Source organism: Penicillium malachiteum, assembly GCF_028827825.1.
Source record: "Penicillium malachiteum strain IBT 17515 chromosome Unknown utg000001l:1.0-8184562.0:1.0-8186909.0, whole genome shotgun sequence".
NCBI lineage: Eukaryota > Fungi > Ascomycota > Eurotiomycetes > Eurotiales > Aspergillaceae > Penicillium > Penicillium malachiteum.
This window is the reverse complement of record NW_026643094.1, coordinates 3215214-3242458: the sequence shown is the minus strand read 5'-3', so window position 1 is coordinate 3242458 and position 27245 is coordinate 3215214. Positions and strand designations below refer to the sequence as shown.

The 27245-nt window shown below is 45.4% G+C and overlaps 11 protein-coding genes across 11 annotated transcripts; 4 read left to right on the top strand and 7 right to left on the bottom strand.

The window, feature by feature from the left end:
* Window positions 1-478: 478 nt before the first annotated feature.
* Window positions 479-1673, top strand: N7483_001223 (uncharacterized protein; the record flags this gene model as incomplete). The annotated part of the gene is made up of 3 exons (XM_057084661.1): window positions 479-793; window positions 895-1068; window positions 1143-1673. 3 exons carry the CDS (start codon window positions 479-481, stop codon window positions 1671-1673), a joined length of 1020 nt encoding a protein of 339 aa, XP_056950810.1.
* A 2069-nt stretch (window positions 1674-3742) lies between these two features.
* Window positions 3743-5378, bottom strand: dbp8 (ATP-dependent RNA helicase DBP8; the record flags this gene model as incomplete). Its single annotated transcript, XM_057084660.1, has 2 exons — window positions 3743-4802; window positions 4876-5378. The coding sequence occupies 2 exons, from the start codon at window positions 5376-5378 to the stop codon at window positions 3743-3745; spliced, it is 1563 nt and encodes a 520-aa protein (XP_056950809.1).
* A 702-nt stretch (window positions 5379-6080) lies between these two features.
* Window positions 6081-8242, bottom strand: N7483_001221 (anion exchange family protein; the record flags this gene model as incomplete). Its single annotated transcript, XM_057084659.1, has 5 exons — window positions 6081-6961; window positions 7010-7506; window positions 7566-7653; window positions 7720-7868; window positions 7926-8242. 5 exons carry the CDS (start codon window positions 8240-8242, stop codon window positions 6081-6083), a joined length of 1932 nt encoding a protein of 643 aa, XP_056950808.1.
* A 524-nt stretch (window positions 8243-8766) lies between these two features.
* bbp (putative zinc knuckle transcription factor/splicing factor MSL5/ZFM1) lies at window positions 8767-11064 on the bottom strand (the record flags this gene model as incomplete). Its single annotated transcript, XM_057084658.1, has 7 exons — window positions 8767-9408; window positions 9471-9682; window positions 9739-9847; window positions 9907-10130; window positions 10338-10555; window positions 10634-10850; window positions 10917-11064. 7 exons carry the CDS (start codon window positions 11062-11064, stop codon window positions 8767-8769), a joined length of 1770 nt encoding a protein of 589 aa, XP_056950807.1.
* A 249-nt stretch (window positions 11065-11313) lies between these two features.
* N7483_001219 (glutathione S-transferase family protein) lies at window positions 11314-12177 on the bottom strand (the record flags this gene model as incomplete). The annotated part of the gene is made up of 3 exons (XM_057084657.1): window positions 11314-11938; window positions 11992-12045; window positions 12098-12177. 3 exons carry the CDS (start codon window positions 12175-12177, stop codon window positions 11314-11316), a joined length of 759 nt encoding a protein of 252 aa, XP_056950806.1.
* Window positions 12178-13096: 919 nt separating this feature from the next.
* N7483_001218 (uncharacterized protein) lies at window positions 13097-13561 on the bottom strand (the record flags this gene model as incomplete). The annotated part of the gene is made up of 1 exon (XM_057084656.1): window positions 13097-13561. The coding sequence occupies one exon, from the start codon at window positions 13559-13561 to the stop codon at window positions 13097-13099; it is 465 nt and encodes a 154-aa protein (XP_056950805.1).
* Window positions 13562-13858: 297 nt separating this feature from the next.
* Window positions 13859-15301, bottom strand: N7483_001217 (uncharacterized protein; the record flags this gene model as incomplete). Its single annotated transcript, XM_057084655.1, has 5 exons — window positions 13859-14037; window positions 14096-14202; window positions 14261-14621; window positions 14679-14914; window positions 15054-15301. 5 exons carry the CDS (start codon window positions 15299-15301, stop codon window positions 13859-13861), a joined length of 1131 nt encoding a protein of 376 aa, XP_056950804.1.
* A 1234-nt stretch (window positions 15302-16535) lies between these two features.
* Window positions 16536-17331, top strand: N7483_001216 (uncharacterized protein; the record flags this gene model as incomplete). Its single annotated transcript, XM_057084654.1, has 2 exons — window positions 16536-16562; window positions 16741-17331. The coding sequence occupies 2 exons, from the start codon at window positions 16536-16538 to the stop codon at window positions 17329-17331; spliced, it is 618 nt and encodes a 205-aa protein (XP_056950803.1).
* A 364-nt stretch (window positions 17332-17695) lies between these two features.
* N7483_001215 (uncharacterized protein) lies at window positions 17696-18252 on the top strand (the record flags this gene model as incomplete). The annotated part of the gene is made up of 2 exons (XM_057084653.1): window positions 17696-18097; window positions 18145-18252. Coding segments are annotated over 2 exons (510 nt in total), but the record flags the coding sequence as incomplete, so codon positions are not given.
* Window positions 18253-21414: 3162 nt separating this feature from the next.
* On the top strand, window positions 21415-22413 carry N7483_001214 (uncharacterized protein; the record flags this gene model as incomplete). Its single annotated transcript, XM_057084652.1, has 3 exons — window positions 21415-21658; window positions 21692-22161; window positions 22192-22413. 3 exons carry the CDS (start codon window positions 21415-21417, stop codon window positions 22411-22413), a joined length of 936 nt encoding a protein of 311 aa, XP_056950801.1.
* Window positions 22414-23029: 616 nt separating this feature from the next.
* N7483_001213 (uncharacterized protein) lies at window positions 23030-23443 on the bottom strand (the record flags this gene model as incomplete). The annotated part of the gene is made up of 1 exon (XM_057084651.1): window positions 23030-23443. The coding sequence occupies one exon, from the start codon at window positions 23441-23443 to the stop codon at window positions 23030-23032; it is 414 nt and encodes a 137-aa protein (XP_056950800.1).
* Between the last annotated feature and the right edge of the window lie 3802 nt (window positions 23444-27245).

Genomic DNA, 27245 nt, shown 5'->3' with positions numbered 1-27245 from the left:
ATAGATTGATCCTAGTGTACTATGAAAAAAAAAATCACTATGTTGTTAAATCAGATATAATTAACATCTACTATATAAGGTCATAGAATCATTAATAAAAGTATTTACCAAACTGATTTAAATCAACTGGAGTGAATTCTCCAAGTGTTATCAGACGCGTGCAACACGATCGCGGTCTCTAGTGGAGCCAATGTCCGTGCTCTATACAAGACTAGTAAGGTATCAGGATCTTAGTACTATACGCGATTGACGCGACCGTTTTTTCTTCTTCACTTATTCTCGTGAAGCTTCCTTCTTTTATATTCTTTCTATTCTTCAAGTTCCCAATTCCTGGTATATCTTGTCACGCACTATACTACATAGACCGCCATCCAATTTCCTTTACCACGAACCTCTCTGAAAACCCACTTCCCCGCCACGGTATCTATCGTGGACCTCAACTTTGCTCTTGTAACTTGAATTTCTCCAACACCTCACAATGGCAACCAGCATCCACGAATCAAGAATGCAGGTCCCCTCAATTCCATTCAGTCCAGTTAAAGACGGACGTCGGATACTCGGGGACAAGGACATCAACGCGTGTCTGTCACCAGTCCACCGAAACAAACAGCCTCTCTCGGTCACCAGCACACCAGTCAAACGGACTCTCTTCTCAACAACATCACCTAAGAAACTGCTTCCCTCACCAATCTTTGCTGGCCAAAAAAGGACAAGGGATCAGGTTGACGAGGTTGGAGACAATGGTCAACAACGGCCAACATCGCGGGGCTTCAACGAAAGCTCACAATCCCCAGTAAACACCTCAAACCAACAGGTAAACACATGAAAATCTGGCTTGACTCTCGGTGTCAGCTTCCAATTGAGTATTAAGCTAACATAGTTGGAATGCTACAGCCATTAAATGAAAAAATGGACGCGCAAAATACTCGTGTCGTTTCACCTACACGCTCGCCACGCGACGGGAATCAACACATGAATACCCCACACACGCCCACCACGGAGGACTCGAAAGAAGAAAAGAAGACAATTCCAGAGGACCCGATTGCACGAAAGGCATTCATTGAAGAGGTAAGCGGGGCTCTCATACCAGACAAACGGATATATTTTCCCTTGAGGCATGTAGCTAACTATATCGCCAACAGAAAGCCGCCCGCTTGCGAAGAACCTTACAAACGGCTATGCGCAACATCCCCAACAACGAAATTGACCGCCGAGTCGCCAGTCTAGAAGAGCACAGTCGCAAGATCTCGCGTATCAGCCTATCAACCTTCTCTTCCTCTCCTCTGCCTACATTGTCATTCAAAAACACCACAACCCCAAAGTTTACCACTCCGCGGATCGGCTTCATGCCTGATATGAGTTCCACACCTTGCCAACCAACATCTGATCTTCCTGTTCATCCCTCCCCATTGGCCTACACTACCGAACGCGTCGAACGTGGCAAGGCTTCACAGCGAACTCCACCACCCACTTTGGGTTCTCCCATGCAGCTCAGCAGTCCCCCTGCTACAGCAATCCGCACATGTCGCACCCGAGATTTGCCTGAGGAGGAATCAGGTGAAGTTACTCGGGAGAATATGTCGCCATCTCAACGTGGTGACGCGGTTGACGGGTTACTCAAATTGATGAGCACTGTAGATCAAAATGATCGAGAAGATGCCTGGTCTGGGTGAGATGACGGCATTAACGAAGTTTTGAACGCTTTCTTCATTTTTTCTCAACAACTCGATTTGCTTTTCACGAATGTATTAAAGTTTATTTGTCACAGTGTTCTCGGGATGGAATTAGGCGTTCTCACATCGGGAATGCAAGGCGTTTTGACTCTGGGAATCTTTATCCTCCTGCATGCAATCAATAATACCATTTACCGCCCCTCCAACTGTATAAATTTTCATGATAAGAAAAATTGTTGCATAACCATGACATGCTTGTACTCCCGGAACAGAAATCGGGTTTGAAATGATGGCAAATTTTACACTATCAGGGAGGCTCTTCAGTCCTATGGCCTTGAATTTGAGTCTATGGAATTGTCACAAACGCCACCTGGATCGTCCAAGTTTCAGACCAATATGTAAATAATACGGGCTAACTTCGGTCTCGTTCAACTTATGCATATGTACTAATATTGGCACTGGCAGACACCCTTCTCACTCGGAACGCTTTTCCATGCCCTACAAACCTACATTTGCACAGTAGTTCAATGGATCGACGGCCCCGGGGTTACACCGACACTTAATCGTACTCTCTGAATTGCTGGTAAATTGCTGATTCATTGATCATTGGATCATCGAAAGCAATCAGCGATCATCGAGATCGAGATTGATCATAGATGGAAGTGTAGCGTGTTTTTTTCCAAGTCCAATCCTTCGTCGACAGTGAACCCAGGAATGTGGAATCTCGTTGCACCCAATTGAACGTGGCGAACCCAATCATGATGATCTTCGAGAGAATTGTCGAATTACCGAATTTACTACGAGTGAATTCCGACACCTATGGTAGAGGGTTCCAAGGTTAGTTTGAAACGGTGCACATGTGTTGTCAGTGATAAAGGATCCATATAAAATAAAGAATGCCAGTGGTCAATCCTCCTTGCTTCTTTGTCCGGTTATACTACCTATGATTCTAAAAACTATAACTTTTGCAATGATATTTGAGTCGAGGTCCTGCTGAATTGCTTGTTTTCTTAATCAATCCAATCTATCACTACAATATGATCTACAACCATGCCTGCAGTCATTGCAGGAAGAAAGTAAGTTAGTCGGATTGAGAAAACTTGAGGGAATCAGTTTAACAGCCCTGACCATCTGTCTTCTAGTTGAGAAAGGGTCTCAGAAACGCCTACCTGGCCAACTCCCCGATTAAACAAAGGAAGGATAGTCACTTTTCATCCACAAGCAGTGTGACATCCAACATGTCTCAGCCTCAGCCCTGGCTAAACGAAAGACTCCTGAGAGCCTTCGATGAACCGCATCTACCTGACCTATTTCCTTCCTCTTTAAATCCGTCCCCAATAGCGAACTTATACAATCCTGGTGGAACAGGATACTTTGATTGCATGGTCAATATGCAAAATCCCAATATCGCCTTCGACCAGATGCTGCAGAATCTGGAGCATACATTGGATATTGGGGGATTCGAAACAGGATTACCTAGCCCTTGTCATGGACCACGGCATCAGACTGAGGCATTGGAAACTGATATTCTTTCACCCGAAGCAAGAGCTCAACTACAGATTGCGAGTGAGCTAGACAAGTTCCCATCCGAGATTTGGTGGGAGTCCTGGCCTTCTGTTCTTGTACCTGGTGATCTCACGATGCCATGTTCTCCTATGTCGCACGTTCCATCTTTTTGGGGGTTGGGAAACACAGATCTCCTTTCACCCTGTTCAACTTTGTTTGAAGATCCATTTCTTTCAACGCCGGATTCGTGTTTGTTGGATTCGGTGTTTGGTCCCTCACCGAGACCAGACTTTCAGCAGACTCGGAGCAGTACTATGGAACGAGGTGCCCATACTTCAGAAAGGAAATCGGAGAGAAAGTTCACATTTATATATGAACATCCCGGCGCACACATCCAGCGTTGATTCCACAACCCTAGATAGAAAGATAGAGGGAATAAATCAACGCTTGAAATCTTATTCGTATCTAATAAATGGTATCAAACAATCCAAGTGCTTGAACAAACTAACACTGGTCCATATATACTAGTTTTAAACATCAAGATAGAAGACTCGAGTACCCATCTACCGGAGCTTCTTCAACTTGTTCCGCTTTCTGCCCAGTACATCACGGTCCTCTTCAATCTCATTCATAGCCTCACGCTTCGCCGCACCAACATCCTTCAAGACAGACGTCCGGACAACACGACTCTCAATATTAACACCCTCCTCCTCGAACTCCTCCATCTGTCGACCAATCCGAGTCTCGATAGCAAGAATGAGCTCGACATCTCGCTGTCCAACCAGCGTGACCGCCTCACCGGATCGTCCAGCACGAGCTGTACGACCAACACGGTGAACATAGTCATCAGGGTTACGGGGAACATCGAAGTTAACGACCAGCTCAACGGACGGAATATCAAGACCACGAGATGCGACATCCGTAGCGACGAGGACCCGAGCAGCCGCCGCACGGAAACGAGCAAGATTCGATGTACGCTCAGATTGTGGGAGCAGACTGTGCAGGGAAGTAGCGCGGTGACCGAGTCGACGCAGAGTACGCTCTAGCAGATCGGTTGTTCTGGTATGATTGCAGAAGATGATGACTGGCTTGGTGATATTCTCCTCGGTGGAGAGCAAAGCGTGTAGGAAGGCTTCGCGATGCGTCATGGGGACTTTCAGGTATGTTACTTTTAGAGTTGGGGGGATATTGCCTTGGTTTTCGGTGGAAATCTCGGTCACGAAGATAGGAGGCTTGTTCTCTGGGCGGGGCATTTCTTTCAGAGCTCGTACTTCGGGGGTTAATGTGGCTGTGAATAGGAGTGTTTGACGCTCGGCTGAGGATGGGAGCGCTGATAGACAGGTTTCGACATCCGGAAGCATGCTTCCCGGTCCACTGGCGAGGAGTCGGTCTGCTTCATCCATTACCACCATTCGGACACGTCCTAATCCGGCAATGGTTTCTTTGCCGGAGGTTTTGACGTGGTCTGCGAGACGACCTGGGGTTGCGATAACGACGTGAGGGCGCGAGGCGAGAGCAACTGCTTGTTGCCGCATGTCTGTGCCGCCGGTGATAAGTATAGGCTTCATGCTCTGAGGCGCGGAGATAGCCTTGAACTGCTCAAAGATTTGCAGCGCAAGCTCACTATACAAGCAGAGAAAATTCCGTTAGTAACAGGACGCTATCGCTATATCGTTAGAACCAAAGGAGGACATACCGAGTTGGAGTCAAAACCAAAGCAAAGATTCCAAAAGGATCTTGAGCCCATTTCTGCATAATTGGAACTGCAAATGCAATGGTCTTTCCGGAACCTGTCCGACTACCACCAATACAGTCCCTTCCTTTCAGAATCTCAGGAATACAAGCCTTCTGAATAGCCGTGGGTCGGCGAACAGCCATGGTAGTCAAAGAGCCGATCAGCCATGGGGACACATTAAGCGCTCCAAAGGTCGATGCCTCGGCCTGCAGACCAATTTCAAGAGCATCCTTGATTAAAACCGGCTCCTCCTCATCTTTCGCATCGGTGCTCTTCGCAGTATCGTCCTTCTTCTTAATACGTGAGAGAGTGGGGAGCGGTGTTGGCGCAACATAGGAATCGTCCGAAGACTCGGAGAGGCGTCGGCGCTTGGGGGCACGGTCTTGAGCCTCTACTTGCTCCTCATCTGAGACATCAGATACGTAGGAGTCATCAGACTTCGGATCGTCTTGTAAGGGCGCCATTGTGATTGCGATTTTGTCTTGACCTTCGATCAGAGAAATAATTTTGCGGCAGAAAATGGGATCTGGACCAGGCGGTGCGGATACTTGGTGCCTGATATAAAAGGTTTATTTGTCCCAATTTTGCACTAGAAAAATTGAGATGAATATCACGTCTGAATTTACCCCCCTAAGATATCGATTGGCAAGATGGCCGAGTTGGTCTAAGGCGTCAGGTTAAGGTCCACCTTGACTCTTACGGTAATCCCGTTTCCTGATCTACGTTTGTAGGCGTGGGTTCAAATCCCACTCTTGTCATTTCTTTTTTTCTTTTTCAAAAATCATCAAATTGACTAATCCGTTTGGTTTTTAATGATGTTTTTTTTTCTCCGATGTAGATTTGGAACAAAATTTACTGCAAATTTAGATCAATGTTCGAAAAATGTGAGGCTTCAATTTGAGCCAATATCTCTTCTACTACTTCTCAGGAACTCAATTATGACGGTGAAACTTTTAAATCAGAACTTGAATCTAGATAGTATGGATTTTGTGCATGTTGCCAGTGCTACATCAATATATATGTATGCACCGGTGCCAGTGGACTAGGTAGTATTAGAAATACTGCATCATGATGGTACTAGTATGTATCATCCATCTATGTAAACCTCAAGTGCTTGGAATACTGCCAGTGCATGTGGACATGGATGGTGCAACTTCAAGTTACATCTAGTCAACTCGACTCGCCGTACTTCTTCTTCGTACAGATGAGCGAACTTGAAGTTCATATGCCTCACCCCTCTCCAAATCGTTATCCTCAACAGCAGAATCCGAAGACGGGGAGTTACGCCCCTGTAGAATGCCACCTTCATTCGACTGTACTCCCCTGGCATCAATCTCATCGTCTTCATCGTCGTCTAGACCGTGTGTTCCACCAACACTTTCCATAGTAAAAGGGCTTGCAGTGGGTGCATCCAAGACACTCAGTTCCTCACGGGTGAACCAAAGCGGGAACAGGAATGACCGAACAGGGATTAACAGGAGAATGATAACAGGGAATCCAATCGCAGCAATAGTCTGAGTGATTGCGAAAGTAGCACCGAATCCAATTAATTCGATGATCACAAAGACCCAGATCGCAGACCGACGCTTCACTCGCTTAAGAGGATTAGAGGCTGGAGTCAACTCCTTGTCCTGGGCTAGGAAGATCAGTTTCTGGGTAATACCGTTACCCTGGAGAGCCTGGACACCCATGATGAAGAAAAGACCTGCCATGACTCCCTGGGGAATCAAGTGGAGGACGATCAAGAGCGGACCAGTCATCGTTCCGAGGGTGAGAAGACCTTGAGCGAAATTGCTGACTCTTTGCTCCACAACGTGGTCTGTGACTCGGATGGCTTTGCCCTTGTTGGTATCATCCTCATCGGCTACCTGGCGAGTAACACAAAGTGCAGCAGTGTGGAAAGGCGCTTGTGGGATGAGTCCATTGGGGAATGGAATGCCAAGTATTCCAGCCACAAAAGTTGTGAGGCCCAGCAGCCAAAGGTCCCAGTGGAAACCTGCTGGCTTGCGTAGAGGAAATTCAGTACCTTGAGCAATGAGTGAAGAGACTAGAAATCATTAACCAGAGTAAATTTATGGGAAAAGGGAACACTTACCATTGTGGTCAAAGTAGAAAAGAATTGTCAAGAGAATGGCGAATGGGATAGCTAGGAAAATATCACCAACGTCGATATTCCAGAAATGCACTAACCATCCTCGATCAAGTGTAGGGAAGAAAGCCTTGCTGGTCGGCAGGGTCGAGACATCAACATCACGCATATGGCCAAAGTGCACAAATCCGGTGAAAAAGATAATGACCAAAGGTGTGCCATAATCCTCGAGAAACTTTCGAACATATCTTTGAAAGAGATTACTGTTACCCAGCTCCGCGATGATCCAGGCAGCCATCAAGACGAGTAGAGCTACCATGATGGCGAGGTACGCTGAAGTCTCGCCAGCCTGTCCCCATTGTCGAGTGAGAACCTGAATACCCTTCTGGAGATAGATGCAGGCAACATAGAAGCCGAAGATATCACATGAGAATCGTGTGACATAGGTCAATCCATTGCATGCATTTGTGATAGCGAGTATCCAGTGCATAATTAGCGACCAACTATAATATACGTTAGTATGTACCACCATATGATGTGTCACTTGTAATAGAGAACGCACATTCCAATCCAGCACATGAATGCCAGGTACGGGGTTCCCCGGGGACTGATAATATCGTATACAGTGTAATTGAACACGGTGATTGGACCTGTTTGAAGTATATGGTATTAGTTCCCATCATTTTCATTGTATTGAATCAAAGGTCAAGTCATACCAGTGACACCAACAATAACCAATGGCTGAGCCGCAAAGACAGAAAACACAACCGCCCCAAGAACAGAAGCAAGTAGAACTTCGTTGACTCCATAACTCTGATTGGTCTTCTCAAACATATCCAACGAGAAAGCTAAAGCAGGCAGAATACTAATCATGTCAGTATTTGGTAGTCCAATTTGAAATTGATACTTAGAACAATCTTACTTCGCAAAATACATATACACTGTCGCAGGAACAATTCGATAGTCCCACGCATCAGTCCAATCACTCCAATAATAAGGAGCTCTGCGCTTCACATCCTTAATCATGCCTCGAAATAGACGCACTCGCCACCATTTTGGCTGTGAAGACTGTGAAGTCGCCGTCGATGCACGGCGCGCAGGGTCACGGTCTTCAGGGACAGCCTCTTGAGGGCTTGTTGAGTGATATGAAGAAGCAGCATGGCTTGATCTAGCTGAGCGCAAGGAAGATTTGCGCTGAGATTGCCAAGGTTTCCGCTGAGCGGACGCGGAAGCTTGCATATTGGTTCCGGCCGGCAGGGCAAAATCTCCGACTGACGAAGCTTGCTTGCATACAAATTGTGGGGTAATTTGAGACAGCAGAGACCTAGTTTCTCGGTAACCGTGTGATATGTAGCTTCTCCAAGGTTATATCCACACACCAAAAGGCCAAGGGTAGAAATAAAGCTGGGGCAGTTTGCGGGGATGAAAAAGTTGGAGAGCTCCATGAAGCCAAGGCTTGGAGAATTGGAGCCTGAGGCACCAATCCAGGGACCTAGTCTCGTCTCATTTGTACTACTGGCACTACTGGAGCTCATATCTACGACTGACCGAGGGAGAACACAAAACTAAATTCGATTCATCATATTCGCAGCCGAAACAGATTACATCACATTAAGCATAGAGGCAAAACAGACAGCCTATCTTCGGTATCACTGATTACGGAAAGCAAACGCAGAAAGAAGCCCCCATTGATTTTTTGTTAAAATGAAGTGATGGCATAAAGAAATCTTTAAGCGGGAGGAGGAGGTGGAGGGGGCTGGTCGCTAGGAGGAGGGGGGTGGGGGCCCATCACCAGGTGGAGGCGGAGGAGGAGGGCTGCCAGCTCCAGGAGGAGCACCAGGGGGAGCGCCAGGAGCGGCACCAGGAGCAGCAGCTCCATAGGACCAAGGAGCCATGCCGGGCGCAGCAGCAGCCATACCAGGAGCAGCATAACCATAACCGCCATAGCCGTAAGCGGGTTGCTGTTGCTGAACAGCATGACCGCCAGGGGCAGCCTGTTGTTGCCAAGGAGCAGCACCAGCCGCAGCATATCCACTGTGAGAGCCACCGTGAGAGCCACCGTGAGAACCGCCGTGAGAGCCGCCGTGAGATCCATAACCGCCGCCACCGTATCCAGAATTATCGTGACCGCGGCTTTGAGCCCAGGGCGCGGGGCCATTGTCGCGAGATCCGTAATTGTCGCGAGGTTGGTAATCATCGCGAGGACGGTGCTCACGTCGTTGTTGCCAAGGGGCGACATCACTAGTAGCTGAGGGTGCCGGTGGGGGACCACGCTGTTGCCAGGGCTTCACATCACTGTCGTCAGCAGGAGGATAGCCGCCTTGGTTACCCTGTTCGGGGCCGGCTTCAATGCGACGAGGCGGGTACTCGCCAGGGGCGCCACCCGAAAGTTCGTTCATGAGTTGCTAAGAATTGATCAGTCAATATGCTCGCTATGGTTTATCAAGAAAATAAAGTTGGAACTCACCTCCATCTCGCGGTCGACAGCATCTCCAGCGCCAACAGCACGAGGACCACGACCACCGGGACCAGTATTGTTGTTGCGCCAGTCGCTGCCTCTCTGGCGGTCGGGACAATCACGGGCCATGTGGCCAGCGTTGCCACAGACGCGACAGATGATGTTTGCGGTGAAGTTGCGTTGCTCAGGGCAGTCGTACTTGCGATGTCCAATTTGACCACCTGTGAAATCGTCAATAATTTATTCCACAATTAAAATAGGATTCATATAAACTTACAGTTCTGGCAAGCCTGGTTCTCATCGTCACGAAGAGTACCGTTAAGAGCAGCCAGCTCTCTGAGCTGGTTGCGCTTGAGCTCATTTTGGCCTTCGGGGATGGAAGCGGCCTGAAAGAAACCAGTTAATTAGATGAACCATAAAAACAAAGGGATGGATTCGGTCTTACAGTCTCAATGACGTTGTGAACCAGCTTCTTGGCTTTGTTCACCTTCTCTTCGGTGTCCGCCATGATCAGACAGTGAAGATCTTCCTCCTGGTTGCTAGCGTGAGCGGCATCAGATCGACCCTTTCCTTCCTTGACGGAGCCCTTGCCACGAATAGCAATCTTAGCACCAGATTCGGTCTCCATCTTCTTCAAGGTGTTTCCACGAGGTCCTATGAGTAAGCCAACTTTAAAAAAGATAGCAAAGAGCTAAGTGTTAGTGATCCGGCAATTTTTATAAGAGCATAAAGCATGTGTGCAACATCAAGCACCAAGGGTTAGCAAGAAACGGGCCGAGGACATCCAAGGAAATGTCTCGTCAGCTCGAGTCGAGCAGGGAGTCATGGCAGACACAGCATAGGGATAGTTAGGAGTTAGAGGGTTAGTTATCATACTGAAGTTAATCTCTGGGTAGTCGTTCACTGGGACGTAGACCTTCTCCTGGGTCTTTGTGGGACGTCTGTAGTCAGAAGGTGGGTGGTAGTTAGGAATGGTCTTCATGGCCTTCTCGATCAGCTTGTGACGCTCATCCTCGAGACGCTTGCGGTAACGGTACTCGCGGGTGTTCACACGTCTACCGAAGTTGTCGTACTGCGGTGGTGGCGAAGGAGATCTAAATTTTGCGTGAGCGGGAGGCCATCAAAAGAAAGAGATCCAAAAAATCGATCAAGGAGTGAATAATAGTACTTACCTGTCACCATCAGCAGGGACCACATCGTTGATCCGAAGCTTCTGGCTGATCTCCTCGATACGCAGGTGCAGAGTGTAAGCTTCCAGCTGCTCGCTGGTAAAGTTCGCCATAATCATTGTAGGCAGACCCATCAAACCAGCCGCCTTGTTCTCTTGCTGATCTCCCCAACGGTTGCGCTTCTTACGTCGTTTAACGCCATCTTCAGCAGGAGCTTCGGCTAAGGAAAAGAACATTAGAAATTGCTTTTTTTTTTTTTGAAACGTAGTATATGGGGGTCTCATACCTCGAACGGGGCTGCGACCACGCTTGGGGCCATCGGGCATGGAAGAAGGAGTCGCATCGCGGCTATCCTCTTCTTCCTCGCCGTTGAATCGACGGCGACCCAGCGGGATGTTGTTGGAGCCCGTAATTCCTTGATTTCGCCAAGCCATGACTTCTTTGGAGTCAAAAGAAGGCTATGTTAGTTGTTACAAGAAAAGATGTGAAGAAATTACTTTAGACTGGCGAAGCTCTTCCAAATGAAAAGTGGCCACCGATCACGTGGAGGGGCAAATTAAGGCGGTAAGAGTATTCGAGTCAAAGATGTTTTAGTTGTCAACCAAGGAACTCGATAACATGTTTTATTTTTTTCTGATACATATATCCATTTGAATTGTCTCACTAATAATTCATTATTTTAGTTAGACCTTGCTCTTTGCGTCATCCTTCATTCCCTGCTGAACCCATGCTCGGCTCTCAGCTGCGTATTTCTCCTGGGCCTCCTTGTCCTTAATGAGTTCTTTAATGGTATGCGGAGAAGGAACATGACGGCCCTTTTCAACTCCCTCGCGCTGCGCCATACGCTCCTCCCACGCCTTCAAGTTAGGAAATTCATCAATGTCAATACCAGGCCATCCTGCAGCGGCAACCCATCCCCAGTGTGAGATATCAGCGATGGAAATGTGGTCGCCAACCAAATATCCAGACTTGGACTGAGCAAGGTGTTTATCAAGTACACCGTAGAGTCGGCGAGTCTCATTGACGTATCGGTTGACACCATATTCAATTCGCTCCGGTGCGTATCTTGTAAAGTGGTTGGCTTGGCCTTGCATGGGACCCACACCCGCATTTTGGAAGTAGAGCCAGTTTGTCATTTGATAGTGCTCACGGGTGCCCTTGGGGAAAGAGATCTTGTAATCGGTGTCATATTGTTCCACGAGGTATTCTAAGATGCCGCCAGATTCAAATAGGTGAATCTTTTGGCCATCGGTGAACTCATCGGTCAGGGCCGGAATGCGACCATTGGGGTTGATTTCGAGGAACCAGCTGGAGATCTGTTAGTTACTGATTCAATTTACTGCAGGTGAAGGTGTACGCACTCTTCCTTCTGTTCATTCTTGGAGAAATCAAGATTCTTGACCTTGTAGGGAAGGCTGCCAATTGTCAGTAACCTTGGAAATGCACCTCGGTAAAAAGAGGACCTACCCAAGCTCCTCCAATGCGATAGAGATCTTGATCCCGTTGGGGGTTTGGGCTGTGTAGAGGGTGATGTCTGGGTGAGGCATAATGGTGGAGCAAGTTCAATATAATCTTGGGGTGTGAGCAGATGAAAAAAAAAGTTGTAGATGGAGAGCTTTTTAAACGATTCATGGATGTCATCGGAGTCCTCAAGCTTCCAAAGGACCCCACTTTCAAGGTTGGATTTCTAAGCTTATCGGACACTTTCTTCAGCGAGGGGTCAGCATCCTGAATAATCCAGAACAATCCACCTGGGCACTCGGATAGTTTGACTAATTATCCGTTTGGGAATAACCTTGAGTTTCAAGTTGCTGGACACTTGAAGCTATGTATTTGATTGGGGATCTCTGTTAAAGGACCTCTATGCAGGTAACATTTTGAAGTACCTAAAGGGATCAACGGGTAAGCTATATGAATAAGGGAGAAAATAGAAGCATCGATGGGCTGTGACCCTGAAGAGGTCAACTGGAGGGGTTGAATAACCTGCCAACCTCCATCCGAGTAATAAAAGAGGTCCACTATGTCAGATCCCGCAAATTAAGGTATGTCAGATCATAAATGCATAGTACATTTGTCGACAGCTTCTGGCACTGTTACTACTTACAGATTATAATTTATGATAGTAGTAGAAAACACCTCCAGACATCTATCTATCTAATATTATTTACAGCCATCTCAATAACTCTCTGAACTTCCTCCGGTCTGCTCAAGAAAGGACAATGACCCGAATTAATCATCTCCGTGACGATCCCCACACCCCCACCAGGGCCACCACTGGTAAAATCCACCGCCTCCTGAACCATAGCCTGCTGTAAAGGAAGGAGGATAGCCAAATCCCGCGAACAAAACACATAGATCATGGGAAGTTCCATCCAAGGAGCATGTGTCATTTTCCCGGTAGCCGCCATCCAATTATGGGTGACATTTCCCCTCGACAACTCCTCCGCTTCTGCACGATCAATATCATTATAGAATGAATCGGCCGCATTTTTGGGGAAACATCACGCCATCGCCATGCGTGCCCAGATCAACCTTGCTCTGCATGCCGTGTTTCGCAACCACGTCGTCGAGTCCCTGGCCCGGGACTAGGAGCCAGGCTGCTAGGTAAATCAGTGAGACGACCCCACTACTTCCATTTATGGAATATAGATCGGATGTTATTGCTTCTGAAGCAACACTTCCTCCATATGAGTGGGCGAGGACGATTATCTTGTGATTTGTGGCGATGAGCTCTTTCGCGGCTTCCTGTACGGCGTTGACATCATGCTTGAGGAGAGCGGTTGGTGGGATGGTATCACCGCAACTTGGGAGACGCGGACAGCGGACTGTTAGACCAGCCTCAGTGATGCGGTTACTGAATGCTTCATAGGCAGCTGGAAGGAAATAGGCGCCATGGATGATTAGAATGGCTGTGGGTGATTGAGGGGCCATTTCGACTCGGATGTCTGAGGATCTCTATCTCTAAGGCAACATTGGAACGTAGAACGTAGCCCTGGAGATGGGGGATGGACCTGTGAATTACGGAATGCGGTTAGTTTTACCGATTTGAGTTGGGCGCCCCATTACTCTCATTGTTTGAGCATCTTCTTGGGGGCCAATTGAGGTTCTGGAATTGTAGTTCTGTTGGGGATTGCTACTTTCGCACTTTCCAAGGTTCAAAATGACAGATTTTATTTAATGGAGCAGGTTCTAGGATAAACGATAATAGAAAGAACCAAGATTCTCTAACTAATCATTCAGCCATGGATCCTGAAGTAGCTCCTTTGCTGTCTTCCTGTCTTCAGGTCGCCACTGAAGCATCCCTCTCATGAAAGCTATAAACATCTCCTTATTTTTTCCATCGAGGAACTCTTCCGACAGCTCCAGACTGACCCCCGCCGGGATTTCTATGTCCTGTTTCCATTTCCCTGTAAGAATTCTTCGTAAGCCTTTGTCAAGTGCACTGAGCGGGGAGATAATACTCACCATCGCTTGTAAAGAATTCATGGCTTCGTTTCCCACGTTGGAGCATATCTAAAGGAGGTGGCCCTAGAAAACCCATAACTTCTGCAAGTGCGCCCGTGTCGAATACCCTTTGCCATCAGGGTCATTTCCGTAGAAAAGATGTCTACCCTCAAACAAATCCCACACCTGTCATCCCACAGGGTTAGTACTGATGACGAGAGAGAGGAGTGATAGGCAGAGCATACCATGACACCAACATTCCATATATCAACCGGGTAGCTCCAATCAGTCTTCAGCATTACCTCCGGTGATCTATAAACATTTGGCTGTGCATCGTGGTTCCTTTTCTCATCTCCTTTTACAGCAGATCCAAAATCACTTAAAATTGCTCGGCCAAATACCTTCGGTAAGTCAAAACATCGCGAGTTGTAGATCGGTAAATCATTGACGATTTTGCGGGGTGAAGGGCTCTTCAGCTCAGCTTGGGTAAAACTTTCAAGGATGAACTGGTCTTCTATTTCCAGGAGAATATTATCGCTTTTTATGTCTATAGGAATATAGGTTAGGGTAACGCGTTTTCAAAAGCCCTATGGATATGTATTACCTGTATGGACAAGCTTGCATTCAGTGTGTAGGTAGTCAAGTGCAAGAAGTATTTGCATAAGGCCAGATTTGAGGAGGTCTTCAGTGAATCGATGGTAAGGATTACGATAAAGAAGATCCCGAAAGCTCTCCCACATCGGGATCTGAACAAGACACGAATGGTTACCCCCGAAGAGGGGAGTGTGAAGATATTCAGTGCTTTCCTTATATGAGCATGACGAGGGTGCCATGAGCTCCCTTGGTTTAGTTGCTTATAGATCTGAAACTCTTCCGTTATCTTCGTTGTGAGTGGAGATTTTGAGTGTCACATATCGATGGCTCCTGATTATTTTAGTGGATCAGCGTTTAATTGATCAGTAGATTTGCCATGACTTACTCAAGATCGCGAGCTAGCCATACGGTCGAAATTGTCCCAAAACCAAGTTTACCGATGACCTGATATTTGGAAGTGAGAACTTCGCCGATATTAGCAGGATAATATTGTCCCTGTTTGAATTGCTCAAATCGTTCCTCCTCAAGTACCTCCGAGGGAGGAACGGTCTGGTAACCACCGGTGGGAAATATAAGGGGAGGGAAGGGAGGCTTTCGAAGCGCCTTTGTGACCCATCTCATGATATTAGCCATGTTGGGCATGTAGAAGGAAAAGAGGCTGGTTTTAGTGAGGTAGGGAGAATGTACAATAAAGGTGATGTGAGGTTAACAACCTTGAAGTTAACCATCCTAGCGCTGGGGGTAATGATGGTGTTGGTCAGCGGGCGGAGCGGCCCGCTCGCCCTCCAAAGTTACGGGTGGAAAGGCGCCCCTGGGGTCGATTTCACAGGTCCTAAATTTTAGTTGTAATACTATGGGTATATGGGAGATATTAGATAATATCTTGATATGATTAATATCCTAGGCCCGCTCTCATAGTAGTATCTTCTTGCTTTGCTCCTCTGCTTCTGTAACTTTGCCTGCAAGTAATACTAGCAATAAGATAATTTGGTTGAATAGAGAAGAAAGTAAGGACTCTTAGTCTTATAATCCATAGTCTTTACTATTAATCTAGTCCTAAAGCTAGGTAATTCCCAACCCAGAATAACTTGTTTAAGATATGGCTTTTGGATTTCTGAAGCCTACTATAGGTACATAAGTATATACTATACTAAATTATATAATAACTATCAAGGCTAACAGCACCATAAACCCAGTACTATGTAGTAAGCGTAAAAGGCTATACCCTTATCATTTTCCAATTTCTCATTTCACTTCTTTATCTTATATTCCGAGTCTTCCTTTCCAAGGTTCTTTTTCTTCCACTCCTTCCACTCCTTCCTCTCTCTCCATCCCTCACAGTCAACTATATTTCTCTCCCCAACCTTGGAAATCTCCAGCCACTGGTATAAACCCTAAGGGCCAGCAAACATTATATTTTTCAAGTCTTTACTCCACATCTCCATCTAATAGCCCTCTTTGAGTTTACTTCCAAGGCTGAATCCCTTCTCCTCTTTCATTTAAGTCATATTGAGGCCTGATAGTTTATATCTCTCTTTCGACCCATGGAAAAGTTCCGAGTCCATTCAAGTTTCTCATTTCCCCCCTTCCTTACTGGCAACTTGAAAGCTTCTTAGCTTGCATTCCCCTCCCGCGAGGTTATTTACAGGCGATCTGAATCTTCCCATTGCTTCCCATCTCTTCTTACCCCAAACCACCGCAATTTCAGCAAGACACGAGCAAGTTCGCCGTTTCCGACTTATACATCTCATCCGCAAGTGAGTTATGAGTCTCATCGACGCTTGATAATTCACGTTAGATAACATCTGGATCAAAATAACAGGATGTCGGAGATGGTGTTTGACTGGCTTTGGGCCAACCACCTTACATGAGGCTGAACCTGGAAGCGAGACAGGTATGGGAGCAATCACAATTTCACAAGTGCCTAGGCCACCAAGGTCATTGAAGATAGCTGACTTAGAATCATAGGACATGTAGAAATTCTGGCCCTGCCACAGCCAGGTCCTCCAGAGTCAGGTTTATAGGAGCACCCAAAAGAACAATCGGCTATATCCAATTTCTCAGACTTCCAGAGCATCGAGGTCTCTGAGACACCGGCCCTGCCACAGCTGGAGCAAGAAGAAGCAGAATCCATCATTTCTGATGTGTTGGACTTTCCACGTGGAATTGAGGGATCGCAAGCTCCATTTCTTTTCGACGATCAGTTACGAGGCAGCCAGCAAGTATGGCTAAAAGAGCCTTCAGTTCGCAAGAGCATGCAAACCAATCATACGAACACGTTTGGTGTTCTCATTGTTGACGAGGCCCACCGCGTGAAAAGCTTTCGACATATCAAAATGACACCCAATACTACCATAGCACAATCCAGCTCCCGCAACTCAGACTTTGAACTCGCATATGCTTCTCCTGTGGTGCTTTCTCTCAAAGGGGCTATCCTGGAGAGTCTCCGGCAACACAATAGCAACAAAGGGCAACCTCGTGGCTCAAATGATGAGTCTGGAAAGCTGTCCACTGACGGGCGAAAAAGGCGATCCCATGGATCTAGTAGCGATGAGGACTGCATGACCCCAGATGGGTTTCTGAACGAGGACCTACGAGTTGGTGGCCCATATATTTGTTCATTCCCGGTCGAGATGACTCTCATACCCCAGAACATCACTTGAAAGCCCAGATTATTTGATCTAGTTTTCAGATCAAAAACATTATTAAAAAGGAGGCGATAGACTGGTTAAGTGATAATGGAGTGGGAAGACAATCTTTGATCGACCCTGAGACTAATATCACGCCTAATTTCTTGATCCAAGCAATACGTGGGCCACCAGAGCCATTTAGTGACTTGGCGAAGGATTCGGAAACAGCTCGTCATTTTCGGACTTGAGGATTCATTAAGCTACTACTTCTCAAAACCCTAAGAGACGGAAAGCTCAGCCAAGCATGAATCAAATCATTGAACACCCAGCATATATCCAGCTGGCAAAGTCTGTCTATGACCGTGTCAAAGATATGGGCATGCTTGGTGACTGACAGGAGCTTTATTCATCCGCCGAGCAGGATGAATGGGAAATAAGCTACCAACCCTCGTATTGGGCTCCCATTGGTGAGCTACAAAGAAAAGTGGAAGCTCTGGAAAAAATACCACCATCCTCTACAACTCCAACAGAGCAAGGGTTATCAGGTTCAGGTACAATAAACTGCTCTATTAGACGCTTACAATACCTTGCCAAAGAATACCCCACCTTATTGCCTGGTTCTGACAACGGCAGTGCAAATGTTGCATTACATGCGGGTCTCCGAAGTGCCTTAAATGGTGAAAGCTTCACAAAGGGAAAAGTTCTTCAGCTTATTGAGATCACTACATACCGACTAGGCGCAGTACATGAGGCTAATTACCTCAGACAACAGGCAAAGATTGACTGTTCCTTTTCGAAGGTGATGCGAACTTTTTCCTGGTGAAAAAAAGCACCAATGATGTTCAGCTCAGAGGCAAGACGTGGGATCTTTTGCTTGAAAATGGTATCTGCACTACCCCGATTGGTATCAAGATACCATGGGGTAAACCTTTACAGTACCTGAATCTGGCATGAGTTGAGTCATTGGGGACTTGGGAAGCCATCCAACAGCACATTAATGTTATGGCTGCAAAAAAAGAAAAACTGGTATGACTATCTTTCGGGCATGCCAGGGTCACCCAGTTTCTCATGATGAAAAGGTGGTTCACAGGCAGCTTGCATTATTCGAGGCTTTGGAGGAGATTGGACAGTGATAACTAACACCGATAGCATCAAATTCAAGGTTCCAATGTTATCCATGTAAAAGAATCCCTATTACAGGCAGTTTATTCTAAACTCTGCTTCAAATGTTCTTCCGCTACTAGGTAGTTCCATCGGCTGACTTGGTCCGGTTATCAGATAGAAAGTTGTCTAGGCCTGTAAGGTTTGTGAACATGGGTCGGAGTGAAAAGCCCAACTTGAAGTAGGCCCACAGTTATTATGGATCATAAAAGGTAGAGGATTCTGTGTCCATAAGGCTTATTTCCCCAGGGGGTTCACGCTACCAGTCACATATAGGCTGAATCCGATGTCAATTTGAAAACCATATTTGATATTATACGCGCTGCATGTGCGGCTACATACAGCTTCAAGTTTATCCATATCTGCTGCCCAGGTGCCACTCTTGGTTGAAATGTCAGCGTCCGTGTATCTACTATCATGATATTCAAGTTCCCCAGGCAGACTCATAGGCTTCCAAAATTCAAGTTGTAGTGTATCTCTCTTCTGGAATTTTAAAGTATTCAATTTGACAACCATTTTCTTTGAGTCCGCCTTGGTGCTGTTGTGTTGTTGTTGATGAGAATCCGTAGGTCTATGCTAACTTGAAGTGAAACAACTTGAAAGGATTTGGGGTTATGCGACTTCTTATTATGACTCTCAACATATAACCCTGAACAGTGTATTCAGACCTATGTAACAGGGAATGAAAGGCTATTTTGAAGACAGCACTTGAGTATTCAACCTTGGCGAATTGTTAGTAGTACTCAAGTGCTACTAGCTGTGGGTAGATTCTCCCCAATCAGACTCGGAGGTACTACGTAGTATGTCCATGTCCATGATATCACAGGAATTGTACTAGATACATGTAGTTTCATAGTACCTGGACTACTCAGGTGAGATAATTAAAAAAATCAGTATTGAAATGTGAACTGTTTTCTGAAACTTCCCGATATTGGTCAAAATTCTCGATATCTGCTATTCTATCAACGCCTTCTCAGTTTGCCTAAACTTCCAACAAGTATGCAATTGTGAAACCTCCTACGAATAAAAAGTATCCAATAACCACATGGGTCTGGATCTCCCAGGCTTCGAAGAAAGTCGTTGTCCAAAAAACGGTTATTGCCGTAGCTGCGAATGCTATATCCAAGAGTGTAAGAAGAACCTCAGTGGCTTCGATGCAGTTCAGATCATCCACAAATATCTTCAACAACTCAGCGATTAGGCTTTGGACACCATTCAACAGAATGTATCGGATTATTTGAAGGCCATATTATGTGGGCTTTTTCCACCAGAGAGAGGCTAAAGAATCATTAGCTAAAATGTCATTTGTCTTATCACAGCAAGTACATACTGTCTTTGTTGACAAGGACCAAGCGTCTTTTTGAAAAAGGCCCGTGCTAGAACAGGAACTAATAGTAATTATTAGTAAAAGACAGTCAATAATAGTAGAATCTAGATATACCTCGATCCAACGTTGGCTCCTTGGTAACAAATACCACTTCACGGATCTCTCCAGCGATACGTTTCCACAGGTCATATCAACCTGGAAAAACTCAGACTTTGTAAAAAGCTCTGCTTGTGTCTGGGCAAAACATAGTGCTCGTAGGTTTACCCCATCGTTATGGATATCTTGGATCAACACTTGATTATGATCAGTCCCATCCATATGCCGTTGAAGGTACTCAAGGGTCATTCCTAGTAAATAATAATAAGTAGATGAAAATAGCCATATCCAGTTACTACCAGGCCTTACCAGTCCAGTTCTGAAAGCAGACTCATTTCCTTCCAGAGATTTGTTCAGCTTGTCCTGCGGTGAGAGATCAAAAGGCGCTTCATATAGTCCGACCGAATTGAGATTCTGGGCCATTTGAATTTCGGTAGGTACCCCAAGATCCTGGTTCCCTTGGGTCAAACATTTGAAGATATCTTGGAGCTTGTGGTCGGGTCCTAAGTGAGGAACACCAAGCAAGCTACTACCAGGATCATAATGAAAACCAGCTTGGAAATGCACTGGCAAACTGCGTGATTCTGCTCATCAAATATCATCAGCGACGGTTGAATAGTAGGTTGGAAATAGGAGGAACTCACTTGGTAGTTTTGCGTTTTCTAGAAATGGGGATATGAAGAAGAAGTAAAAGAGAGGAAGTGAAGAAAACTCTTAACATCTCACTTATACCACTACCTTGGCGGTGAAAAGTACATATACCAAAATATTTATCAGATTAATTTATATATAGTTAAAGCCTAGTTCTATCTCTTACTCTCTCCCCTATATAGAGGTTTCTCCCCTTTCCCTGCTCTATAAGCCTCACTACTTCAGGTAGGATTTAAAGAGAATATGCCTTTACTTGGCAATCGGAGCTGATTAGGAGCTAAAAACAAAAAGAGAAAAAGTCAGTTTATAGTAACCTTAGAAGTAATAAGAGATAAAGACCTCTGACTTATAGATATATATTAGAAAAACTATATAAGATAAATAAGAGGTAAGTAAGAAGTGAGAGATAGATAAGAGATATAGTTTTCTTTTTCTACTAGCAATATAGCTGTTATAGCCTGATGGGCCCTTATACCCTGAGTCATGGCATTTGGCCAAGAAAAAGTATCAGTCGAAACAGGTCAAACAACTTGGAAGATATGGTTCAAGAAGAGGTTTATACCTATTACAAGTCAGATGTCAAAAGCTTAATCTTTTTTCAGGTCCTGGGGATACAGTGAGATACAACATGGCGCCTCTACCTATATCTCTTTCTTGGTCTGTTAGTTACCTAACTCTTTCATATGTCCTTCAGCAACTGTCCTCCATGCTAAGCTTAGGAGGCCTGTTGAAAAAGCGGCGCACAAAGGACTCGCAGACTTTGTCCAAGGAACTGCCCACAATCACCGACTGTTCCGATCAATCATCCTCCAACCCGGACAAAGAGATCAAAGCTGCGCACATTATTCTTACCACTGGCACCTACACCTACAATTTTCATTATGGCATCAAATTGTCAAAGTCAAGATTCGCTAGACACACTCCCAGATACCAGCACGGAGGATATTATTGTTCTAAAAAAGCGAAAGGTCTGCCTCAACCACGAGATTGAGCATGCATGGAATGCATGGAGGCCTTCTGGCCAGTTTGACTCTGTAGACTGGTCCAAAGCCACAGAAATAGAGAACTTCGCCATCCAGCAAGCTGTCACAGAGGGCCAAATCATCTCACGAGGAAGTTACTCCGGTAAAGATATTGACTAGGAGGCCATCGAGGAAGCTAAGGCCCTACTGGAGAGCATAAATACTCAGAAACAGGCCCAAAAAATTTATTGTGACCGGGTATCGCATCTTGGGGAAAAACAGCCAGCAAGAACACTAAAAGCCGTTTTCATAAGGCTATTTACCACCTCTAGAATGGGCATCAACATCAACTGGACTGGGGCCGGAAAAAGGAAAAGGGCTGAGCAGTCTAACTGGCGAGCTGAATTAATCAAGGCTTACAATGCGAAACACCCTATTGAAGACCAGCTGTGGTGTCCAGTTGCCCATATATATGAATCAAAGGATATTGTTATCGCTGCGCATCTATTTGTATGCATGCATGGACAAGGCACCATGGATGCAATATTTGGCAAGGGTGGTGATATTTTTGAACCTTGGAACCCCAGAATGGCATCTTGGTCAGCAAGGAATTTGAACGGTATTTTGATGCGGGAAAGCTGGCTATTGTCCCTGATATTGGAAATGGTGCGCTGGCTGTTTAAACTTTAGATCTAGGCCCAGAGAGTTCAAGATCAAAATCCTGGACTGGAAGTGGGATCAGTTGGATCTTCAAGTTGGGGACCATTTAAATCTCCGTTTCAAGGACCTACACAACAGACCAGTGGTATTCAAGTCCAGATTCCACCTACGGGCCCGATACCTGATCCGACGTCAGCTTTTCCTACAAGTAGTAAGCGCCCACAAATCCTCCCACAAATGCAAGGCTTCCAAGGTTGAGTCTGGCAGATATACAGCTTTCTTTTGCCACAACCCGGCCTCCTCCTCCTCCTTTTTCCATCTGAAAAGTCAGCTATACCATTTTGTTTTGCCCCAACTTATGGACGCTCAGTATTGACCCTCTTGTTTCCCAGGAGATTTGAATCTGACCTCGGTGGTGCATCGCAAACCTCACCTCCTTCTTTCACCGCACATTCTCACAACCCTTATTCAAGTCCTATTTACTTGAATCCATTTCTCTCTTATAAGTCAGTCTCATCTTAGCTTGATTAATTACTGTTTCTAACATCTGGATCAATAGAGCAGAATGCCAGCTACTTGGGTCTTGAAGTGGCTTCACTCCACGGAGAATGAAGCCGAGTCTCAAACTCCACGTGAGAGAGGTATGAGAGCAATCGCAACTTCACAAATGCCTAGCCCGCAGGCGTTTTCAATAAAAAAATTGAAATAAAGAAAGTTTTCTTATACCAGCCCGGGGTTCCCCAGTAAAACTTTCAACACATGGGAGCGTGCTAGATATAAAAAGAAGAACTCTGGGCATGTTGAAGTGTGGTGAATATAAAGAGACTCTGTGCACGTTCAAGTGTACTGACTCGGAATATAAAAAGAAAATCGGCTATGTACTAGTCTCTTCTGCCTGCACCGACTCGGTACCGATGGGGATGTTGAAGAGAATTATACCGATGTCGAAAAGATGCTCTGAGCTTAATTCAGCTCCAGCCTGCTGCAGGTCCTGAATAATGCCCGGGAGGAGATTGACGTGTGATTGAGCTTCGACAATATTTCTGTTGCTCTCTTGTCGAAGGGTGGACAACCGGGCACTATGAGTGCCGAGAAGGGTCGTATATGCCTCTCTCCATCTGTCAACATCCCAATCTGCATGATCATTCGGATCATGATCAGGATTTTGTCGATACAGAAGTGAGGATTGATTTAATTCTTCACGCTGGTTAATAAGCGCAAGCGCAACCAGTTGCTCTCTAGAAGATGCTTCAAGGATATCCTCGATACAATTTTTGAAAGATACCATTGGATGTCTGATGTCTTCGAAAAACTGCATTCGCTGTGGTCCTTGTTTCGCCTGAGGAATTATATATATGAGGCTCATGGAACCGAGACGCTGCAGCTGCCCTATTCGTGCCCGCGTTTCCTCGCAGGACTTCTTCTCGGTGCCGGAATCGCCACCCCGACTCGGAGGTTGCTCTTCTTTTCTCGAAGAGTATGTGGTAGTATGAGGTTCTGAGGAGATTGTCTCCTCGCCACTATCTTCTTTCTGGGCCAATCAGTCTTTTAGACGCTTTTGAGAAGTATAGCGCCACGCGAAGCTGCTCTTCAGTAAGAGTCAGTGCAGGCCCACGGGGAAATCCCGGTGGGATTGGCACGGGGTAGTCCAAAACATCTGACTTCCTTCCAAGGTTAGTTCAGTGTCTGAATTTTCAGCGATGTCCTCTTCGGTCGCAGGTGGGAGAGTAACTAGCTGAGCCTCGATCTCTTGGCTATCAGGGGTCAGAAATGTTAGCTGAACATATTTCACATCTGTTGGATGAAAGCTTCGCTGGATTACAGAGTAATCATCAAAAAGAAATAGAGACTTGAGAAGGACCAATCACTTACCTTGAAGGGAACAAACGATGAAGGTTTGTAGAAAAGATATGGGTATAAAAGATGAGGTTTGTGGGTGTTGAAGATGAGAAGGTTGAATTGCAAGTGAGGAATTTAGAACGGATCAAAATAGCAAGGGCTTGGTATTAGGGACAGTGGATATATGTGTTAAAGGTAGGAAGTTTGGATTACAAGGGAGGGAGGGATGTGAAACGAAAGTGAGAGAACTCCAGGGCTTGAATAGCTAGGTATCTTGTTGGGATTTAGGTTGAATGGACCATATTAAACATCATATATATAGCTTACCTCTAGTAGATATACTTTTATGTATTGACTTGCCTAAATCATCAAAGAGAAGCCCCTCTAGACCTATGAAAGACTTGATTTGCCCTATTCCCTATGGACTGATTGATACTAAGTTACTAAGTATTATAGATATATAAGGCTAAAGTGAGAGATAGTTAAAGTACTATATAAGAGGTAAGTGAGAGATAACTGAATTAAGAGACTTGATATAGGTAGATATTTTTCTTTTCTTTTTTCTGTCCGCTATATAGGGGTTTCGCCTAGGTACATTGTGTCCAAAAAGTCCTTACCCACTTTTTCACCGCCCCTCTTTAACCCTACCACTCTTTGTTTACAATGGCGCGCTACACCTAGTATACATGAATTTGGCCAGATAATGCGCGATAGTCGACCTCAAAATGCACCATTATCAGAATCTACGCGTTCGGCTATTATTTCTATGTGCGTTGCGGGACAGACTCAAACTGCTGTCGCAGAGGCATTTGGAGTCACCCGTAAGACAGTATTCAACACGTTACAACGCTTCCATCAACAACAGAACTTTACTTCGAGAGCTCGGTCAGGGCGCCCTGGAAAATATAGCCCTAGGACTCGTCGATATATATATTTACTTGTGCGTCGAAGGCCCCAACTCAGCTGGGCAGCACTTCAAAGTCTTACTCCTGGTGGATTATCAAAAAATACTATTCGACATATCTTATACACATATAAGATTAAAAAATGGAAGTCAGGGAAGAGGATACCTTTAAAAAGGTATGATGCACTTCGACGACGTTAATCTGTGAGGAAGTGGCGAGGTTTTCAAGATTTACAAAAAATCATTTTTTCCGACGAGTGCTCCATACAGCGCCGCTCTAATAGTCAACTCCAGTGGGTTTTCCGACTCTGTTCAGAGGCATTTGAGCCTCAAATGATTAATTTTGGATCCCATGGAAAGGACACTGCTCAAATGGTATAGGGTGCTATTTGGCTAGGGAGTCGTTCTGACTTAGTCATTATGGAGCGGGATTTAAGTCCTGGAAAACGAGGTTATACGGCATTATCCTACATCAATACCCTTAACGAAGGTTTAATCGATCATTGTCAACCTGGTATACTATTTCAACAAGATAATGCAAAGATTCATACTGCTCAACGTACTCAAACCTGGTTTGAGACTCACGGAATTGAGGTTATGGTGTGGCCTCCACACTCCCCTGATCTTGCACCAATTGAACCAATGTGGGCATTATTAAAACGCCAAGTATTCCGTATACGACCTGATTTACGTTATGAGAATCGTTCAAAGCTTGCCTGGTGTGAGTTTCAAAATCTTTTAAAAACTGCTTGGTGGTCAATTCCACAGAGTACTATTGATAGTTTGATCATGTCTTTTCCGCGGAGACTGGAGGCTGTAGGTGCAGTCCGTGGATATTATACTAAATATTAAAGACCCTAAGTCTAGTCAGTCAATTATATATATATATAATTGAATTCAATCAAAAATATTATAATTGAATTCAATCAAAAATATTATAATTTAATTATTTAAATTGATAATTTTAATTCGGTATTTTTGGTAATAAACAGGGTGGGTAAGGACTTTTTGGACACAATGTAACTCTGCCTAGAAGTTCTTCTTGAACCTGAGAACGCTTCAAGTTTGGTCTTCCAAGGTTCCAAAACTTATATACCAACCTTTGGAAGGTCAAGAGCACTAGGTCTAGATACATGAACCTAGGTTGACATGGAACATATTGGGTCTAAGGCTATCTTATCTTAGCCCATAAACCTTCCAGTATTTTTCGGGTCACAGACTCCAACTCATTGACCCACATCGGCTCTTGAACTAATCGTCGAGTTTAAAGCATCACGATTCACAATCAAAGCGCTACCTACTCCTGCTTTAAAAGCACACAAATGGAGCCCGCTCTGGAGCCCGCTTTGACACAGCTTTCACGAATTCTACCACCCCTAAGCCGCAACCATGGCACCTCTCATCCGTCCATCCATCAAGATCGCCTGTCGGTCAACTACATGTCCATCTGGGATTCTTTTCTCAATGATGTGCAAGTGACTTTTGAGGCATTCCAATCTCACCTTGATCATCCAATCCCAATTCACCAGAGAATGAAACTGACACGGTCGGAAACGAGCTTGAGCTGTCGGGTCGATTTGTCCGTAACCTTTGCGACCCGGTTACATTCAGGCCCTCGCTCTAGCAGATTGTGTTTTCCTCGATGTCAGCTTTGGCGTTACCGACTCCGATTATCCCGATAATACCAATGTCTACCTTGTTGGCGAGTTGAAGACACCTTGGACAATCTTCCCATCCCACCTGGATAGAACTTTATCGCCAACATCTGCATACTTGGAATCCCTTATTGGTTTGTTTTCCTTTAAAGAACTTCATCTCCATCTAGAACTCAACTAACCCTTTATTTATCTTAATCTAGGCCAAGTCGTTGCTCAGATGAGGAAGTACTCTCTTCGGTTTGGCTTCCTATCAACCTATGAGTTTACCGTTTTTATAAAGTGAGCTACAGACGCTTTCTTCCTTTCAACCAAGCCATCCAAGCGTTATCGGGGACAGCCAACAATCTGCCAAATGTTTACTTTCACGACCCAGGAAGGCATAATATCCTGTACTGCCGAAGAAGCGGGGTTTCAACCTTACTGCATTTTGAGGGAGTGTCAGAGATCAACATTGGCGATACTACTCCTGTGCTGCGTGAGCTGTGAGCCATCTTTCTGTTGGAGGACAATGAAAGCATTCCAAGATGACTTTGACCTGGACCATAAAGTTTATGGGCCCAATGCTTGCTGTGTATCTTATTTTGACTTATAACCTTGGAAGCCTTATGAAGTCAGTACATTCTACCCTAACCAAGGTCTATAAGCGTTATGGACCAAGCATATTCTAGAAATCCATATCTTGTTATATA